At 34.4% G+C, this 20,904-nt stretch overlaps 3 protein-coding genes across 3 annotated transcripts; 2 read left to right on the top strand and 1 right to left on the bottom strand.

Moving 5' to 3' along the window:
* The first annotated feature begins 4,819 nt into the window (after positions 1–4,819).
* On the top strand, positions 4,820–9,385 carry Hsp60A (Heat shock protein 60A). The gene is made up of 7 exons (XM_066300040.1): positions 4,820–4,981; positions 5,364–5,537; positions 5,975–6,878; positions 6,933–7,093; positions 8,109–8,259; positions 8,317–8,495; positions 8,847–9,385. Exons 2-7 carry the CDS (start codon positions 5,364–5,366, stop codon positions 9,000–9,002), a joined length of 1,725 nt encoding a protein of 574 aa, XP_066156137.1. The 5' UTR covers positions 4,820–4,981; the 3' UTR covers positions 9,003–9,385.
* A 966-nt stretch (positions 9,386–10,351) lies between these two features.
* On the bottom strand, positions 10,352–13,898 carry l(2)37Cb (lethal (2) 37Cb). Its single transcript, XM_066300039.1, has 10 exons — positions 13,389–13,898; positions 12,797–13,335; positions 12,339–12,549; positions 12,113–12,288; positions 11,659–12,051; positions 11,406–11,603; positions 11,167–11,353; positions 10,887–11,105; positions 10,655–10,838; positions 10,352–10,592 (listed from the first exon to the last, which is right to left on the bottom strand). The coding sequence occupies exons 1-10, from the start codon at positions 13,736–13,738 to the stop codon at positions 10,368–10,370; spliced, it is 2,682 nt and encodes an 893-aa protein (XP_066156136.1). The 5' UTR covers positions 13,739–13,898; the 3' UTR covers positions 10,352–10,367.
* Positions 13,899–14,446: 548 nt separating this feature from the next.
* On the top strand, positions 14,447–20,071 carry FANCI (Fanconi anemia complementation group I). Its single transcript, XM_066299980.1, has 20 exons — positions 14,447–14,709; positions 14,769–15,058; positions 15,238–15,405; positions 15,466–15,686; positions 15,745–16,084; positions 16,142–16,359; positions 16,413–16,614; positions 16,666–16,931; positions 16,987–17,144; positions 17,201–17,359; positions 17,417–17,608; positions 17,667–17,866; positions 17,955–18,155; positions 18,244–18,368; positions 18,422–18,594; positions 18,646–18,816; positions 18,878–19,067; positions 19,127–19,343; positions 19,401–19,720; positions 19,785–20,071. Exons 1-20 carry the CDS (start codon positions 14,590–14,592, stop codon positions 19,934–19,936), a joined length of 4,083 nt encoding a protein of 1,360 aa, XP_066156077.1. The 5' UTR covers positions 14,447–14,589; the 3' UTR covers positions 19,937–20,071.
* The last annotated feature ends 833 nt before the right edge of the window (positions 20,072–20,904 follow it).

The following is a 20,904-nucleotide window of genomic DNA, read 5'->3' as shown; positions in this document are numbered from 1 at the left end:
AGGAAATACTCTTATGACATATAAAGGGCGTTCTTGAATATAATTCATACAGGTTTTTAATAAGTGTCAAAATGCAAGATTATGCTGGATTTACTGAGAAATTTAAATTGATTTTGCAGAATTCTGACTCATTGTTTCATTTACGACTCTTATTAGGTGATACTGTAAGTGACGTCCGTCATTTCCAGCTATTTCAGTCTGGTACCTTTGTGTCAAGGCAACTTTAACTATTTGAAATTGATTTTTTTTCTGTTGAAGGAGTGTTATCAAAGAACGAGTGATCATTCAAAGGGGTTAAAAAATAGATTTAAACATTTTTGAGATATTAGAGTCTGAAGATAAAAAATATTAAAATTAACTTGCAAATGGGTCCTTCCTTACTGACACGTAGAAAATGCGGCTTTTTCGCGTAAAAAACATTATGTTTTTAAATTTGTCTTAGTCTATAGGAGTATTTTGCCGAAGAAGAGTCGCATCGCAACCTCTATTGGTTTTCGAGATCCTTGTGCTCTTCATTTTGTACTGGGAATCCCAGCTCATTTCAAAAGTTTTATTAAAGTTTTATAGAGAGAATAACACGGGAAAAAATCTACTTATTAACATTATATATATATTCTCATTTAAAAAACAGCTTTATTATTTACTCGATACTACTTGTAGTATTTCTTCCCCGAGCTCTAGTTACTGCATTCACCGTTCTTAACATGCTATTGGGCAGAATTTGAATGTATTCTTGAGAAATGGTATTCCGTTTATAATGGGACGCAAACCGAAGCCCTTCTCTTGTAGCTGGAATGGAATTCCTTTTCCTTATGCGAATTTTTAACTTGTGTTCTGTCGGATTTAAATCCGAGCTATAGGGTTGCTAATTCAATACGGAATTATGACTGCATTGAGGTAGTCGGCGACTGTGGCAGGGACATGTGGGGTCGCCCGTTATCGTGCATTAACACAAACCTTTCATATCTGATATGACCGACTATGGCAAAACATGATACTGAAGAATGTGAAAGATATAAATATCTATCTTTCGTCATTCGTCCAACTACTTCCATGAGTTCAGTGCGCCCCTCCCAACTTCTACGTCTATACAGCATTAAGCCACCACCCCCACAAGTGATGGGCTGAATAAAAATGCAGTTGGCGTATCGTTCTCCAACTTACCTGTAAACATGACGTCGTTCATCTGGCCTCCACAATTGGGTTCTTGACTTATCCACGAAAAGAATATTTTTCCACTTTACATGGCTTCCGGCAAATTCCAATCGACGAGTTTACCGATGTTGGTGAAGACGAAGAACTTTGGCTGGACGCCTTGCTTCTTTTAATCTCCTTCTGACAGTTTTTGATCCAACATTCATTTATCTCACATTCAACAGTTTATTTTGAGGTTCGTGGAGGTCAATGTACGAATTCGAGAAAGATTAAAGATCAAAAAACGATCATCAATCGCTATTGTACACCCTTTGCGTCTTTGATCGGCCCTTACAAAAGTTTTAGTTACTTCGTACCTCTTTAAAATACTCAAGATTTCAGATGGACCTTTCCTGAGACGTTGTCCATCGTCTTTTTGGTTATATCCTTCATAATGGGGACTTGCAATATGCAAAGTTTCAAAGTCACTATAGTGCCTCTATCGCAGCATACTCTTATTTTAAGCCTCTAAATAGTTAATGCTGTACAGCTTAAACTCTCAACGAATAACTTAATCACGTGCTTGTTTTTGCAATTTAATATATTACATGATTCCTAACATAATATGCAAAAAAGTTAAAACGTTATTGTTATGATTTAACGATGATAATAAAAAATATTCGATAATTTTATTCGTAGATCTATGATGTCCTCTATACGGAGTGTTCGCCTTTTTTGTTCCAAGATTTTAACCGCGATTTTCGACGCATAAAAATAATATTATTTTACGATATGAACTATATTCGAGAAATGCCTATTAAGGAAATACAGGGTATTGAAGTTTTATGTATTTTTTAAATTTATCTTATGTATCTCCCAAAGTTTTGAAGATATATAGTTCAAATGTTGAATATCTTTTAATAACGTAATTAAACCGATGCCTTTCACATTATTCCCTGGTGGTGAGGAACAGCTTAAATGCGAGCTATCTGCAAAGATGGACAGGTCGTTGAGGATAAATCACTTGGCTTCCTCGATCGCCTGGTCTATCACCTTTAGATTTTTACGTGTGGGAGTTTATGAACGAAAATGTATCCTCTACCCCTGTAAACTCTCAAGAACTTTAAAGTCGAATAAGAAGCTCTGCTCAGAATTTGAAAGATGTTCGGCGGTCTTTATAATAGCGATCGTTTCGAACAATTTCTGTAACAATAATGATTTAATATTGATTTAAATCATTTTGCTATCGAAGAAATAATATTACCCTGGTACAATTTTCCGATCATCCGGTATTGTCTAATCATTTGGACCCCAAAGAATCAGTTACGTTCAAAATTTGAACTAAATATTTCAAAAACTTTTGGAGCTATATGAGATAAATCGAATATATATATATATATATATAAAGCTTCAACGCCGTGAATTTCCTTAACAAAGCATTTTTCGAATAGAGTTTGTACAGAAAATTAATATTTGTTTTTATGTGGAGAGTACGTGGTGAAATCCTGCTACACAAACCCTGACACCCTGTATATTGTATGTATATGATCATCTTTTGAGTTTAAAGTTGCAACGAACTCTCAAGGACAATTAGATCAAGTAAGAGGAGATAAAAGTCCATTTTAGAATAATATATAAACAATAATGTGTATATTATATATTTTTTTATATTTGTCGTTCTCAGAATCGAAATAGGATTGGTATTGCTGAAATAGACATATTCAGTCCAAAACCAAAATCTGTACATTCACGAATGTTGTCCAGGAAATTTTCCCTCGTAGGTTTCCAATATTCATTGGACAAACTTACAGCAAATACCATTGGCGACACGATCAAAGGCATTTCTTACATAACAATTTTGTATATTAACAACTGTGGGTTAACCCGAATTTACTACACAAGTGCATTTAAAAATGTTTGCCATTTAAAGCAGTGACATGCATCATTCAATCGCTCTTTAATACTCTTAATTGCAATTTTTATCATCAAGAACTTGGAAAATTAATAAAAACATTCAAGTTTATTACTGTTTTCTCCATTGTAAACAATCGGGCGGATAATAGATATTTCTACCCATTGCGTGAAATTAAACGGGCGGACGTAAACGTAAAAATGCTGGAAAGCCTTAAGGCGGACTCCATTCGCCCGCTACGAGGGGTAGTCTGCAAATACTCCCTAAAATCGCTTAATTCGAGCATTTTGTAAGAAAAGTATCTTTCAAATTACTGATAATCAGAAGTGGTGTCTGTGGAAAATACTGTTAAAAACATATAACAAAGTTAAAATTTATAATATAAAGTTTGTTAAAGCTCCCAATGTAGTTAAGCCTCAAAATCTCCTCCCATGCGTTCTTTATGAGCTCCTGTACTGACAAACAACCAGACATGCACCAAAGAACCATTTTTTTAATTATTATTATTTAGTTATATATATGTACTGAGCACTATAGTTTATTAAGGGTCAATAAATGAAAGATTTAGCAACTTTATGGAGAAGACGATATCCATAAAAACGTTGAAACACAAGAATATTGCTCAGTTTCATCGTTTCCACGAAAATTATTTTCCGAATAAAGATGCGAGGGCTTTGACCTGGTAACTCTAAGGAGGTAATTAACTCATCGTTAACTGTGAAATTGCATAGCTACTTTTCCATCGGTAATTAAAGTCAATAATCATAGTTTAGGACTGCACGCAGAATTAATTGGTACAACAGGGATAAATGGGTGTACCCAATATTCGCCACACCTTTCTAGTATAATTAAAATGGGAACAATGATCTATTTTATTACAACAATAATGAGATATCAGTGGATCTAATTAATTTCGTCTCTATTTAATCAATAAAATGCACATTTTTGTATATCGCGTGGCTCCTCCACTCGCTGATAACTTTTTGACAAATTGTTAATTTAAGAAAGTTCAAAAATAGCATTCAAAAAATACTATCTTTCGACGTTTATTTACTTTCCTAAATGCTGCTTTCGTTATCGCTAGCGCAGTGATTAATTTTTTTTTAATTAAAACATGGATCAAGTCATACTTAAATTAGAGGTCTTTAAAAACTGCACTTATTGATGTATTGCAATTTGTAATCAATCGATTTGTTTTTGAGAAAAAGAACTATAAAGACAAAAAAAAATAAATCTCGTGAAAACTTAATCATTAACGCATTCCTTTAGTATCCCTTTGCCGCATCTGTATGAGCGGAAACGAAAACAGAATAAGAATGTGCCGACATGCCTTATGGATTCCGCCGACGTTGTCACGTTAACTACTGTAATCGTTCGAAATCATTTAAATACTAAATGTGTTAATAATAATTGATCGAAGGAAGCTAAAACAAATTTAATAAAGGGCACTAGGGAATACCCTAAACTGAACAAATTAATTTAGTAGTTTTAAAACAATTGCTTTATTTTGATTATAGCCAGCGTTGGACGGAAAATCGCTCTGTCTAGTATAATTTCTATCTTACTGTTTAGAGAATTTCGTACTTATAATGTACATAAACTCAATAAACTTTACATACCCTAATATAATACATATAAAAAAATCTGTGAATTCGCTGGTAGAAGCCTATTATTTACCTTTAGAATGTACTTGACCCATTCTTTCCCACCCTTATCTATTCGAAGTATTTAGGGAAATCCGACAACAGTGCATTTTGACATTGACGTTTTGTTCTGGAAATTACTTCGATCGAGAAACTTCACTCTCCACTTTTTCGACGTTCTGCCGGATTCTGTTCTAATTGGAGATAAAAACCGGCAAGTCCTTCTATTCATTATAAAAATTTGTTATTAATTCCAATATTAATTCAACAGTAGTGTAATCCACCAGTTAAGGTAAGTATGGACAATTTAATAGAGATTTTAGTATTGGAAATGGGAAAATTTCTCGAAACCAGAGATCACTATCAATGCTTGTGCCATGTGCTTTCGTAGCGTTTCCTTCCAGAAAGTACCATGATCTCTATGACATCGTTCCATAGTATTTAACGAGTTAACTGTATGATTACAAAATATGTCTTCCTTCATTATTAAATATTTAATTAAATTTCAATGATTTGTAAAAGTATGCTAACCTCAAATTCAAGGGACTCAAATGCCCTTTGTCGCAAAATTTAATGTCATTTTGACATTTTGTATGTTAAAACGTACTTTCCCCAAGTTTTTCCCTTAGTTCTCTAGCAAAATTTTAAAATGAGTTAAAAGGGTCATTTTGCAGATGTATCGAGTACCATCTACCATGCGCTGTGTAGCCCTACGCAAGGTTCACCAAATAAACCAAATTCAACGTTGGTATGCCAAAGATGTGAGGTTTGGACCTGAGGTCCGAGCTCTTATGCTTCAAGGGGTGGATATACTCGCTGATGCAGTGGCAGTTACCATGGGTCCAAAGGTACAATTTGTAAAAGATTTTGTGATTATTGAAAGTATTGTGGGGACTTGCTAATGTGATTTCTATTGCAACTGTATGTTATATTATTGCATAATACCTATATTAATTTAAACTAATCAAATTTAGGGAGGCAAACTCTTAATTTTAATCCAAAAATTTTAGTGTGAAATTAATAAAATGGCATATTTCCCTTAAATCATAGTTTATAAAATCGACGATGTTGCAACCTGCGAAGATGCAGGCCTATATTATGGCTGGCAAATTTTCTAAAACTCTAGTTTATTGATATAAAAAAAACTAAAACCAAAAAAATGTTTCCATTTATTATTGGCAATCAATGGGTAAAAACCAAAATCCTCTTCATTTTTTCTTAAAACTAAAACAATTGTTTCAGCAAATATTTGAATTTTCTGTGATTGCAACTATAATGTTTGCAGGGTCGAAATGTTATCATAGAACAATCTTGGGGCTCACCAAAAATTACAAAAGATGGAGTAACGGTAGCAAAAGGGGTTGAATTAAAAGACAAATTCCAAAACATTGGCGCCAGGTTGGTGCAAGATGTTGCTAATAATACAAATGAGGAGGCTGGAGATGGCACTACCACTGCAACTGTATTAGCCCGATCGATTGCTAAAGAAGGTTTTGACAATTTGGGCAGAGGGGCAAATCCCGTTGAAATCCGTAAAGGAATCATTGTGGCAGTGGAGAAGATTACTGAAACTTTAAAAACCCTTTCTAAACCTGTTACCACTCCTGAGGAAATTTGCCAAGTTGCCACAATTTCTGCAAATGGAGATACTTCTGTGGGCAATCTTATAGCTGATGCCATGAAGAAAGTTGGTAAAGAGGGAGTTATTACTGTCAAGGATGGGAAAACCTTAAAGGATGAACTGGAAGTTATTGAAGGCATGAAGTTTGACAGAGGTTACATTTCACCATACTTTGTAAACACCACCAAAGGGGCTAAAGTTGAGTATCAGGATGCATTGGTGCTGTTCAGTGAGAAAAAAATTTCATCAGTTCAGAGTATTGTTCCTGCATTAGAGTTGGCAAACTCTCAAAGAAAACCCCTAATTATTATTGCTGAAGACATAGATGGGGAAGCATTGACCACCTTAGTAGTAAACCGTCTTCGAATTGGATTGCAAGTAGCTGCAGTGAAAGCTCCAGGTTTCGGCGACAATCGTAAAAGCACGTTGCAGGATATGGCAATTGCCAGTGGAGGAATTGTATTTGGGGATGATGCAGACGTTATTAAACTAGAAGATGTGAAACTGTCTGATTTAGGTCAAGTGGGGGAGATTGTGATCACCAAAGATGACACATTAATTTTGAAAGGTATGTTAAAGAACTATCTCTTTTCATTATGATATAATTTAATTAATTTTATAGGTAAAGGTAAAAAAGAAGACATTGACCGCAGGGCAGACCAAATTAGAGACCAAATCGACACTACTACATCTGAGTATGAGAAAGAAAAGTTGCAGGAAAGGTTAGCTCGTCTCGCTTCCGGTGTTGCAGTTTTAAAAGTGGGAGGTAGTAGTGAAGTGGAGGTAAATAATCTTGTTTTGGAGGTATCAGAACACTATAATATTACAATTTAGAAGTCCGAATGATTCAAGCATTTTCTCAACATAAATACTATTTATTAACTCCATAAATAAATGTAATTATAAGTTATCAACTGATTTGGCCATTTCAACTTAAACACATCTACGTAAATATATCGCGCATTCAATCTCTTTGGTCTTATAACTATGTACTAGTATTAAATTACTACTATAAATCCTATAACTAAAACATTCTATAATTTTCATAAAAATGCACCAATGTTAATATACACAAACATGCCAGATTATTTAACACATAAAAAGAAAATTCAAAATAAACTCTTTGTCTCTTCTGCTTTTTCCTGGCGACGACCGTCCTCTATTTCTGATAATGTGCAATACAGGGTGTTCGGTATCGTTATATTCAAACTTTGGGAAAGTAAACTTTATTCTGAGACTACAAAAATAAAGTGGTAGATCAATTTTTATTCATTCGAAAGTTTCAGTCGTATAAAGTTATAAAAGTAAATAAAATAATTATAATCAAAAACCGAATAAAAAGGTACTTTTACACAAATAATTAACTAATAATTATTTCAAAACGCTCTTGCTGAATACAAGCTTATGCTTACATGCGAACAAATGAAGTGACACTCATTTTCCGCTTTTTTTGGGTAATTGTTGGATTGCTTGTTGAATACTCTCTAATAATTCCATGGTATCTACGGCATATAGGTACAAGCTTGTATTCAATAAGAAGCGCGTTTTAAAATAATTGTTAATTCATTATTTTCGAAATAGTACATTTTTTATTTAGTTTTAGAGTTTAAATCTTTTTTTTTTAATTTCATAAGGCTGTAACTTTGGAACGAATAAAAATCAACCTACCACTTTTGTGTTGTTAGTCTTAGAATTATGTTCATTTTATAATCCCAAGTTTTGAATATATATATAACGATATGGAATACCTTGTATATGTTTTTGATTGTGTAATAATATGCACAATTTTGTTTATTAGGTGAATGAAAAAAAAGACCGTGTAACTGACGCTTTAAACGCTACTCGCGCTGCAGTAGAAGAAGGGATTGTCCCTGGAGGTGGAACTGCTCTTCTGAGATGTAGCACAAGTTTAGACTCAATTAAGCCACAAAATAAAGACCAGGAAATTGGTAAGTTTAATGATAGCCCTCTCTACTAAAAATTGTAAATGAACATTCTTTGTTTAGGAATTGAAATTGTGAAAAGGGCATTGAAAATCCCATGCATGACCATCGCAAAAAATGCCGGAGTTGATGGAGCTGCAGTCGTAGCGAAAGTGGAGCAGGCCACTGAAGATTTTGGTTACGATGCTCTGAACAATGAGTACGTAAACATGTACGAGAGAGGCATCATTGACCCCACAAAAGTAAGTGCAAAATGGAAAAAAGTCCTTTCAACAAATATTGCAATTCTTAATTAAAATATTGCGGTTTGTAAAGAAAGGTAGAGCAACTGCCTTGATGCAATAGATGATTCCATTAACCATTGATTCATCTAAAGAAACTTGGCGAACATTTTGAACCTCAAAATAAAACTCAACATTTTCTGTAGGTCCACAAACAAAACCTAAAGCATGGTTTAAATTGTATTTATGCAGGATTACATAGATACAAACATTGTTATCGATTTACGTCGTCCTTAAATACGACTTGCGAAGAAAAGAAATTCTTTAATTTCCAAACTTCAAAGGTTACTCATGGTATGGTATATTTCGCAGGTTGTCCGAACAGCACTTATTGATGCCTCCGGTGTAGCATCCTTATTGACAACCGCCGAAGCAGTAATTACTGAAATTCCGAAAGAGGAACCAGCAATGCCTGCTGGAGGAATGGGTGGCATGGGCGGTATGGGAGGAATGGGCGGCATGATGTAAAAGCGTCAATCGACTTTAACACCACATTATCGTCCTTCCAAAGAAAATCTCGTGTGAGTGTGATCTGCCGAAAGAATTGTTTTAAATGTTTCGGCAGGAATTTATGTAGTGTAAATGCCCGAACGTTCTTATTTGGCACCTATGTAGTGTGAAAGAGTGCGGTTTTGTTTCGAACAAGAAATTTCTTTTTTAAAAAGGAGGCGATAAGACTGCAGTAACATTAGATTGGTTTGACCAGATGGAATTTGGTAAATCGGTTTCGAACTTGTCGATCTGAACTGCATTTAACTATTTTGTTTTGTAAATGTCGGTTTTCCATTTTTTTACAGTTTTCCCGATGTGCAAATTGTTATAGATATATTGTTATAATTTTTGTAAAACAAGTTTATTTCATTTTGACCCTGCATTTATCCATATGAAGCTGAGCCAAATATTCTATCAAGGTAAGAAGGAATTATCAAATTTCTTCCTATGAACGGAAGAAAACCTATACTCAGAATACTCACAATGGATCCACTGTAAGGACGCGTAGCCAAGATGGAAGTTAGCTTGCTGGTTCGCATAACAAAAACAGCATTTCGTGTTCGTTATATAATTACTATTTCCTAACAAGTCCGCAAAATACAATCTCGCGCGCAATTACAGTTGGTGCAAGCAGTTGACTGCAGAAAGAAATTTTTTTCTCTGCACGAGTTGAAAGTTAGAGGTAAAAATAATCATATTACTTTTCCTAGATTATGGGTAAAAGTAAATTTACGTAAAAATGTGTACATAACTTATCACCCGCTACCAAGCTAGCCAAAGAGATTTTTTGTCAAGTCACATACTGAGACATCTTCATCAATAAATTCTCTTAAACTATGCCGCAAATTAACTTCATCTTATATTAATTGAAAGTATTCCAATTTGCATATTCGGTCGATCTGTTTTATTTGGCCATTGCGAAAAAGTTTAGATGTGACCACAAGCTACTAACATATATGTTAGGTGAAGATGCAGTGATGCTTAAAATATATAAAAATAAGTTTCAAAGATGGGCAGCAGGGACTATACCCTAAGAATATCTAAAAGAGAAAAGCATCACAGATGATTACCCCTATAATGAGCACTTTTGCAAACAACAAGGCAAGTAAAAGAAGATCAAGATTGTTCTGTCATACACAGTTTATCTACGGATGGATTACTTGTCTAGTCACTTTGACGAGGACTCTATGAAAGAGTTCAATGCTTTTAATTCGAGTATTTGATTTAAAATAAAAATGTTCAAACTACTTCATATCTTTTATCAGGGAGATGGCGATATGCGAATAAACCAGAGTGGCCATCCACGCAGAAGTTAAACAACAATCAACATTTTCAAATAATTTATTCCGTTCTCGTGCTTCTACCCACAGTCTTCGGCATTTTCTTATTTGTCGAATCTTCCAACTCTTTGGGTTTATAGTAATGCGGTGCCACTTCCAGCAGCCACTTGCTCTCTATTTCTATGACTTGTCGCATAAATTCTTTCGTCGTAAATACCAATTCGTGGTAAAGCAACCAGCGTGGCAACTCTTCGAACAGTGAACTATTTGGATGAATTGTAACAGTCTACAAATTATATATATTTTTAAATGCTAAAAATGTGAACAATATCTTAAACATTAACTTACCTGATTGTGTTTGACTGTCTTGTAATTGCCCCCTTTCGAGAGCCTTGCGATATGATAAAAATATCCCGCAGTAATGGCTTTGCGAATGTCAATCGTTTCTGAAATATTTGAAACCATTTCTATCTCCACTCTTTGCATAAGCCCCACAAGTTGCTCCCGTACGTCTCTGGCTCGTTTCATGGACCTAAAAACTACCAATTAATAAATAATAGGGATGATTTTACGCTAGCACCTATGTTGAATGAAATTTTCATAGCACCATTGCAAAGAATAATCCGTGTCTTTCCATTGATTGTATACGTTCAATAAACTCAAATGATCCCCGGCGGGGTGGTTGAAATTCTTCCGTGCGGTGTCTGCGTGGATGATTTTATCTTTTGATCTATAGAAAATAGCTCCGTTTACCGACAACATGGCGGATATCGTAACTATTTCTTCGGAACATTTATATCTAAAAAGCAAATAAATTATAACCAATATTAACCAACAACGACTATTTTGTACATACATACTTTTCTGAAGCCAATAAGGTTTTCGCCATCATGGGATCGACAGGAAATTCGGCCATTCGCCTTCCCATTTTAGTCAATTCCCCATGGTGATTTAAAGCCCCTAAAGCATATAACTGCTCCAGAGCAAGTACCAATGTTTCGTGCGGAGGTGGGTCCAGGAAATCAAAGTGCACCAAATCGTTTATTCCTAGAAACACCCATTAAATTATCATGATATTAAATTTTGAGTTAACACATGCCTAAGGCCTTCATCATAAGAACGGCATTCCCAAGATTTATTCGTTGGATTTCAGGAATGGTATTGTCTTCCAGCTCGTGTTTGTAAGACCAGGCGGTATAGAGCCTAAAACACTTTCCCGCAGCTACTCTACCGGCTCTGCCAGCTCTCTGGTTAGCTGATGCCTTGGAAATCGGGACTACCATTAAATTCTCCATTCCTACATAAACCACAATCAGTAACATCAATTTTGGCATTAGGTTAACCGAGCTCACCAGTTTTTGAGTTGAAATGATTTTGTTTGGCAAACCCCGGGTCAATGACGTAAATAATATTATCGATAGTAAGGGATGTTTCTGCGATATTAGTAGCCAATACCACTTTTCTCGCTCCTGGAGGGGTCTGTTCGAATATCTTCGCCTGCATGTCGCTGGGCAAATTCGCGTACACTGGCAATATTATTAGCTCTTTGACTTTTGAGCCTAAACGTCTCATTCGGTCTTGTAGCAACTCTTGACAAGTCTCAATTTCTTCTTGCCCAGTTAGAAAAACGAGAATATCACCTAAAGGTTGCGTTACGTGGATTTGCAGCACGGAAATCACACAGGCGTCTACGTAGTCTGCTTCGGGGGCTTTTGTATAATAAATATCCACTGGAAACCGTCTTCCTTAAATCATATAACATGCAATGCAAAAGAGATTTGTAAGCACAATACGAAACGATCGAACCTGGAATTCTAAATATTGGAGCTTCGTCGAAAAATTCGGAGAACTTTTGAGCGTCTAAAGTCGCGCTTGATATTAATAGTTTCAAATCCGGCCGAAACCTTGAGATATCTTTTACCAGACCAAATAGAATGTCGGTATGCAACGTACGCTCATGAGCTTCATCAATAATCATCACACTGTAAGCGCATAGAGTAAAAAAATGTTACAAGCACAAATAGATTCTTACCTGTAAGACTGCAAATCTGGTTCGGTCAGGAACTCCCTGTGTAAAGTACCATCAGTCATGTATTTTATAATGGTTCTCTCTGAGGTACAATCTTCAAAACGTATAGCATAACCAACTTCATTTCCGAGTTTCACCCCCATTTCTTGAGCCACTCGGGCTGCAACTGACATAGCAGCAACTCTGCGAGGTTGAGTGCAACCGATCTTTTTGTCTGTTTTCAAAAACAAATGTTAAACAACAAGAGCATTAAATATGACATCCTTTTTAAAGTAAACTTTTGATTGTGGGTGACTTCTTATTGTTCTATATATCGGTCCCTGCCTTAAAATTGAAATTTTGTTACTTTATTTCTTGATCGCTGGAAAATGCCATCAAAGATGTCAAAAAGTTGACTTTAAAAGGGAATCAACAATTTCTTTACTTTAAAACATGTTTACGTTTCTTTTAATTTCACTTACCATTTTCAGTAAAGCCTGCTTCATACAAATATTGAGGAATTTGTGTAGTTTTCCCAGAACCAGTTTCACCTTCAATAATTAATACCTGATGCTCCTTAATGGCTTGAACAAGATCATCTTTAAAAGGGAATATGGGCAAACTCTTCTTGGTCTCTTCAATTGTTAATTTCTTTTTTTCATATTCTGTCAGTTCTGGATCTTTTTTTACTTTATTTTTTGATCCTGGCATTTGCAAAGCTTGAATGAAATCAATTTGATCTTCCAACAATAATTCATATTCATCTTTTTTTACTGCATCTTTGGCACCAAATTTAAACACAGCTGAGGCCATCTGATCTTTTTCCCATTTCACCTGCTCTGCCTGAGGCACCTTCTCCAGTTCATCAATTTCAATATAATCTGAGACTGAGTCCTTGCCTAAATCTCTTGGCATATGATATCTCTGTACTCTTTCCAATTCCCTGGCTTTTTCATGTTCTTGAGCTAGTTTTAGCAGCTGCTTCTTGTGCAGCCTTTCTTTTTTTTCACGCTCTGTAAGTCTACATATGTTTTGTGGGTATAGAATGATAAATTAAAATTTTAAGACACTTACACCTCTTCTTCAAACAGATATTCATCATCAAGAATATCAGCTTCCAACTCTTGAAGTTTGTCCTCTTTACGCTTCTCCAAATATTTTCGTCTAGATTCAACTCGAAGTTTTGGGATGATTTTGTCTCTTTCAGCATGCTCAAGTTGAAGTCGTTTGGCAGCTTCCTCGTACGCTTTTCTCTCTGAAGCATGAACAATGTTTCTGGTCTTGACTTCATCTTTCTTCTTCAATCGCTCAGCAAACTCGTCTCGTTCTTGTAAATCTCTTCTTCGAGCTTCTTCTTCACTGTCTATACTGCTTGAATCTGAATCAGATTCATACCGTTTTCGAGGCTTCTTTGCCTTACTCATGATGTCACCAATAAAAGCTAAATGTTAAATTATTAAGAAATTAAATAACAACTGAATTAAGAGAACCGAAGTGCAATTATGAGATATTGGATTTTTAAAATTATTTATTTGTATTTAATAATCATTGATACATTTACTATTAGCTAACCTTAAATACAATGCATGGTATACTGTATCTTGTCATTACCAAGATTTTAATGACATGAAGGTTAGATAAGCGGCAACACCGCCTGTTCCTTAACCACTACTACTCCATTTGTTTTTTTAAAGGTTTTTTTAAATTTTAAAGTCTTTAAGATAGGTTGCATATAAATATAAAGTTTTATTCATTAAGGATTTAATAGTTATTTATGTATCAAGTGAATCAAACGATCATATTATTTATTCACGAGAAGAACATGCAATTACGTTTACGATCGTTTAGTAGTAAAGATGCAGTTTTCCAGTATTTTTTTTTCTCAAATGTTTTAGCAAAAAATTATTTCATTCAAATATCAGCTATAAATAGGATTAATATAGTAAAACGACCCGATGTGGCTAATTTATAGCTTGGAACTTACACAATAGTTGTTACTTGGAAACGATATCTATCTCACTCTATTAACTGAAGATGAAATAGGATAATAATACGAGATGGTACATTGGAAAAAGTTTAAATTTAAACTGATTTTTTGATTGAAGATTGAAGTTTGTTCGAATTTGTTATTTTGTCATGTTTATTTATCTCTAAATTGACTTGAACGTTTTTATGGCGGTTAGATTTTTCAAGTTTTAAAATTATTTTGCAAAACATAAGTTAGTTAATAAAACATCAACGAGCCGGCCTGAAATGCACATTATCTATTTAAAATATGGAACTCTCCTCTAATTCCATGGATTTCGACCAACTAGAGACGTATGCACAAAACTTGTCCGAAAATGGAATCCCAAATCTACGAAAACTTATAAACTCTGAAGGCAGTGAGAAAATGGTAACAATACTCAATTAAGCCTATTTACGACGCAATTATTGAAACACTGATCTCTTTAGCTAGAAAACCTGGTAGAACGCATACTAGCAATGTCTAATTTTCCTCAATTCTGGGACTTATTACTTAAAGCTTTCCGAGACTCTCCTGATTCCCATGAAAAAAGATTTAAAATTATATTGGTGGTATTGAGGGAGTTGGACCGTAGGGAGTGCTTGCCTTCTGATTTACGTTCCACTATAGTGGAAAGATTGTGTATGGATTTATTAAAACTGAAAACTGGGCATTTAGTAGATCTTTGCAATGTCTGTCTCAATAGCCTTCAGGATATCAACATTAAGTCATCAGTAAGGTGAATTTTATTCCAGGATTAATAAATAATTTTTAGGAAAGTGTCGACATTTCTTGAATATTCAAATATTTTATTAGAGCTTATAAAATTTTGTATAAATTTTTTGAATACTTTCTTACCATGTCCTATCATTTGCCCAAAACTTTTGATTGTCTGATAAATAACTAATTTGGTTTTAGTTGGAAAGAGTTACTTCCTGAGTTGTTGAGGATCTTATCTGAAAAAGACATGGTTGTGTTTGATGACTTAGATTATACAGGCCAGGAGTTTAAATCAGCATTTATTAATACACTGTGTATGATTAATTGGTGTCCTGACAAAGTCATTCAACTTACTGCCATGTTTAGGTAACACATCATATCTTAAATTTAATAATTGTAAAAAGGGTTTTATTTAAACAAATTTAGTGATATGCCTCTATCGAAAGATGAACACCACAAAGTTGTCATAAAATTAGCTTCATATATACACACATTAACACCACAAGAATTGCCTCCTTTTGTATACCAACTCCTCAGGTTATGCAGACACCATAATTGTTGGGTGGTTTTTGTAAAATTGCAGCAGTATTTTGGCTCAATGATCTATTTACAGTCAAACACAGACAGTCCGGATTTAGATTGCATTGGTAAGTACTTTCTAGTCTCTTCATATTAATTAATTTATTGTAATAAGGAATATTATAGAAACTGTGGGGCATACCCATAGTATTGAAGCTGAAAGCATTGTATTATACCACATTCAATCAGCCGCAATAAAGGGTCACAGCTGCATCAAAGACTATTTGAACTCATTGAAAAACACGACGAAATCGCCAGAGTTTATTTTGCACCCCTTCCAATTATTGATTCTGCTTACGATTTCTACTGTAGCTCAGTATGAAGAAACTGCTTTTGATATTTTACGCCATTCCATTGTCAGATGCTATAATGAAGAAAATAAGGCAAATTCCTCTTACTGGTATCGAGACATTGTAAAACTAACTATTAAACCTCAAGAGGTTTTTGCGCAAGTATTGAATATTGGGTGCGTTTCCATGTAAATGTCTTAGTGTTTGGTCTTCTATTTAATTTTTATATATAGTGACAGAGAGCTTGTTCTGGAGGCATTTGCAAATTTCGGATTTGCTCTTCTCAGCGTCGGATCAGCTTTAGGAAGAGATGTAATAGCCGAGCAACAATGGAGTTTGGGAACAATGATTTTGTTAAAAGTTATAAAGAAAAAAATAAACGTAGCTCCAGTAATATTAAAAACCTTTTGCAACCATATATTAACGAGGCAAAGCGCTAGACAATATATAGGTATTAAAGTGACTTGAGTAGTTTTATTTTAAATATTAAATATTCATTTCCAGAGTGTTTATATTTTCTGAGCAAAACTGTTGCTCCTATGATGCATAAGAACCAAGGTTGCATTCTCGAGCTGATTGAGAGTTTTATTCAAATCCCAAGCCATATCGCCACCCAGTTAATCGATGCTTTGATGCCCCTCACTGCAGTCTCTCACACAATTCGAGATCAATTTATTCTTATTCTTAGAAAATCCCTTTATTCTCGGTGAGTTAATCAACAAATGCTTGTAAATGTGACTATCCAGTACTACTTTAGACCCATAGAAACGCGGCGAGTAGCCGTATATGGGTACGTAAAATTAATAGCCACTTTAGATATAACCAACGGAGGAGCCATGAGTCAAAATAGCATGGGATCTTTTTCGTCTGGCTATTCTATCTACACCCAAATATCCCTCAATAGATCTACGCAGACGGCTATTCAAAGCACTTTCAGTAACGAGGCTATTTGTTGGGAAGTTTTAGGGATTTTAAAGCGATGTTTTATGCAGCAAGCTGAAGTGCGATTGCAACTGTATGATGGTACTTAAAACCAGATTTTTTTAAAAAGATTTTTGGTAATAAAATTTCCCAATAGATTTATGTAATGCCGTACTACGAGAAAATTCACAATTAGCAATTCCCATCTTGGATGTTTTCTGGTTCCATTTAATGGAATATTACGTATTAGATGAAGAAGTAATCCCTCCATTAAATGTTTTTAACATTTCAGATTTAAAGGACTCTGTATATCAAGTAATTAACTGCCAAAACAGCCATAAATATAGTATTTGAGTTGGGAACTTTTTTAGGAACCTTTGGGGAAGTTTATACTTAGCATTTCACAGATTGTCGCTAAAGCTAATGCTTCCGAAGACGATAGAGAATTTCCCACCGTAAAAAAATACACGAATCTTCTCAATTCTTTATGCAAAAGGATGTCAAATTGCGAATTAATGCACTTTGAGTTGGTAAAATTTAATATCACAGAAACTGCCAATTTTTGTTTTTAATTTTTTTTTTATTAGGATGATGGAAGTGACTTGAACGATTCGGTTCCAGAAAGCCAGCATAAACTACACATTTTAAGAGAAATTATTAGTGTATTTGAAGCTTTAATCGGGTATAAAATCGCCATGCTATCCCCTGGATGTGAGAACCAGTGCGGAATTATCAACAGTTTGTTTCAGGGTTACTTGAGATTTGTTCAGTTCGGAAAGGTATGATTGTTTTTAAAGTCTGAATTCGTGGAGCAAAGTAGTGTTAATTTATTTATAGAATCTATCAAAGCCGAAGAAGTCTAAAAAGGTTGACAAAAATACCTCAAAAGGTGATAAAACCACCCAAAAGTTACAAACACAGTGTGGCTCCTCTCGCGGGATCAGTGAGGGCACAAAAAATAGTTCAAAGACTTTCAAATGTCCGGACACTCTTTTGGAACTTTCGGTTGTTGAGAAAGGTTTGCGGACTTTGTTAGAGTAAGCATTAATAATCGTTATTATTATTGTGATTGTTTAAAAAAACGACGTTTTATACTTGCAAAAAAGCAAATAATTTTTTTTATAGATCTGCAGTCTCATGGGTCTCTTCACAAGATGCCAATACCATTCGAACTAAAACGGAGTTGCACCGACATTTTATGCAAGCAGCTTTGTTTCTGATTGGAAAATGCAAAAATTTTAAACCTGTCGACTCCGTTTATCAAAAAAAGGAGTTTGACTATATTTCTTCGATTGCCAGCACTCTTTATAACAGAGTAATCAAACGGTAAGTGTAACTCAAAATTTGGGTTTCTAAGAAATCAATCTAAAACCTCAGTCTAGATTTCTATATCCTAATTATTTATTTCGTTTAGATTGGGTGACTACATCGATTTCGATTGTACAGCTGCTATATCTTGCCTGGAATGTTTCCATGCGATTCTTCAGTTAGTAAACACTCACTACCGCAACAACTCTTCTATATTTTTTAGTGCAATTGGTGAGTATTTTTGCGTTTTTCTTCCTCCCAATGATCCAAACATTATTGACCAGGAAAAGAAGACAGTCAGTGTAATCTTCATATAATTGAAACGTTTGAAAAGTTGTTTGAAACTGACGAACATGAGCTCTCTAACGATGCGGATATAAAGAAATTCCATTCTGCAATTCTAAATAACCTGATTTCTTTAAGCAATTTCACGTCCTGTAGCGGCAATGCTGTTCAAGTAAGTCTGATACTAATTACAAATAAATACCTAAACCATCTTTCAACTTAGATGTATGAGTGGTTGAAGCAAATAGCCTACAATAACACAGTTCCAGTTAAAGTGGCGGGTAATTTTATGAGCCTCTTTTTTGACCTTCACCTGCGGGATAAATCAGGTCTTACAATGTTCACACACGTGTCCTGCAGTTTTTTAAACGTATTTGGGCCGGTCAGAGACGACGTAAGCACCCTGAAACCACCCTTACCCCCCACCGATTTAAATTAGGCTATGACTTTTTCAGGAAACGATAAGTGAAGAAACTGATGAGTCTTTAAAAATCGTTAATACTGGCACGGCGAATGCAATAATTCTCTCTATTTGTGCGTCCATTAAGAACGTTTTGGAAGACGTGGAGAGCATTATTGCAAAGATAAAATCGAACTACCATGTCTTTGTTTATTCTGGTGGAAATGCCGTATTATCGGACATAAGTATAGGTTTAATTTCTATATTTTTAATGGTCTATTTCAGGTTTTTTCTTTATGTATAGAGCGAGATGAATTAAGATCTCAAGAAAAGGGAGTAACTTGCCAGCTATGTTTTACCAGCAAAATTCTAACCGATTTGGTGAAATTAGCCATCCCTCCAGGACATCTTTCAGATGCAGTTTTCAAAGATATTTGTCAATTTTATTCAACATTGTCATCTTTTACCAAGTATCTGACCAGTAGATCCTCAAAAAGCAGCACAGATATTCAAGGAGGATGGTGCGTATTTATTTTTTTAAAATTAAATTAAGAAGAATCTTCGATTTAATAATGCAGGTTTGAAAAATTAACCAAACTAGTGGGCAGGAGACTTGCACCCGCAATCAACGACTTTATTTATCATTTGGAAATGGGTCAAAAAGAAGACGAACACACGCAACCGGCAAGAAAAAAATCTGAAAGCGAGGTTCTGAAGACGAAAATCCTTCGCGAAACCAAGCTGATACCCAAAGTGGTGTATGAAATGGAGCAGTTCAGTAGATACGTAATGCAGCTTAGCAGGAAAACCAAATACGATTTCTCTAAATATGTAGGACAAGGCACCTCCAGGGATTTCAGGATTAATCTACAGAACGTTCAGGAAGATCTTAAGAAAGGTAAATCCAGAAAGAACTATTATGAATTAATTACTCCTATTGGTCGATAATTTATATTTTTCAGCTGGTGCTACTCAACATTGCGATAAGGATGCCACATTTCAATCAGAAAACGATTCTAGTAGAGACGGGACAAATATGGGGAGTAATGCGGATAGTAGTGACGAGAATGAGGAGAGTCTAGGCGCTTCTCCAGCAAAGAGAAGCAGACAATAAGTACCATTTCAAAGAGAGTTTTTTTAATGTTGTTCGTAATGCCCCGTTTTTACCCAATGTTTTGTTAGTTCGTTTTTCTATTGTTAATAATATTCTTAATTTCTTTTGTTGTTTAATAAAATAAAATTTTTGATATTTTCGAAAACTATAAAATGATAAATGGAAGATATCAAATATCAAAATAAAACCCTTAGAAACATAACAAAATAAAAATACATCAATTGTTGACAAACTATTTTGACTAAATACGTTGTCATCATAAACAAATCCCGTTCCCCATACTTCTTTCTATTCCCCATTTATCTTTTTATCTTTTTTATATTTATTTGATTTTTTTTTTAGTTTTTGAAACGGCCTTTGGATTCCCTGACGTGTCGCATGTCTAGCTAAGCCACACATATTCCTTTTCAACCTTCTCTAATATTTTTGAAGCAAACTTTTACGATCTTTCAATTAGTTCGCGTTAAAGTTTCCTTCATCATAACATCAAGAAATTTTCCATATTTACTATTAAATTTTATTTTAAAAATATATTAAAATTTTTTGCTTTGTATAAACTCTTAATTCTCACTAATAAAACAATAAAAAACATCAGTTTCAAATGAATTCTTTATGTTTAAAATGGATTTTTTTCGATTATTATGTTTGAAAATTACTCTTCAAAAAAATGCAAGTTGTTGGAAACTTTTTCATGTCAAAATTTGACATATTTTTTGATACCTTAATTGTAGAATTTATCTAGACAAACGTATTTTCCTTTATTACATTTAACAATATATGAAATTTAAATATATTTTCGACGTGAATAAAATGATCCATATTAATTTTTTATTGCAAACTGTTACAATATTAGTTCATATTTTCTAGATTTGGCTCTTGCCTCATTAGTAAAAACTTTTACCGTAAATAATTACAGTAATAAGGTTAATATAAAAAACTTTCTTTGCATATAAAATCAATTGATGTGT

This window comes from Euwallacea fornicatus, chromosome 35 (genome assembly GCF_040115645.1).
Source record: "Euwallacea fornicatus isolate EFF26 chromosome 35, ASM4011564v1, whole genome shotgun sequence".
Taxonomy (NCBI): Eukaryota; Metazoa; Arthropoda; class Insecta; order Coleoptera; family Curculionidae; genus Euwallacea; species Euwallacea fornicatus.
The sequence above is the reverse complement of the archived record's forward strand: the minus strand, read 5'-3'. Positions and strand labels throughout refer to the sequence as shown.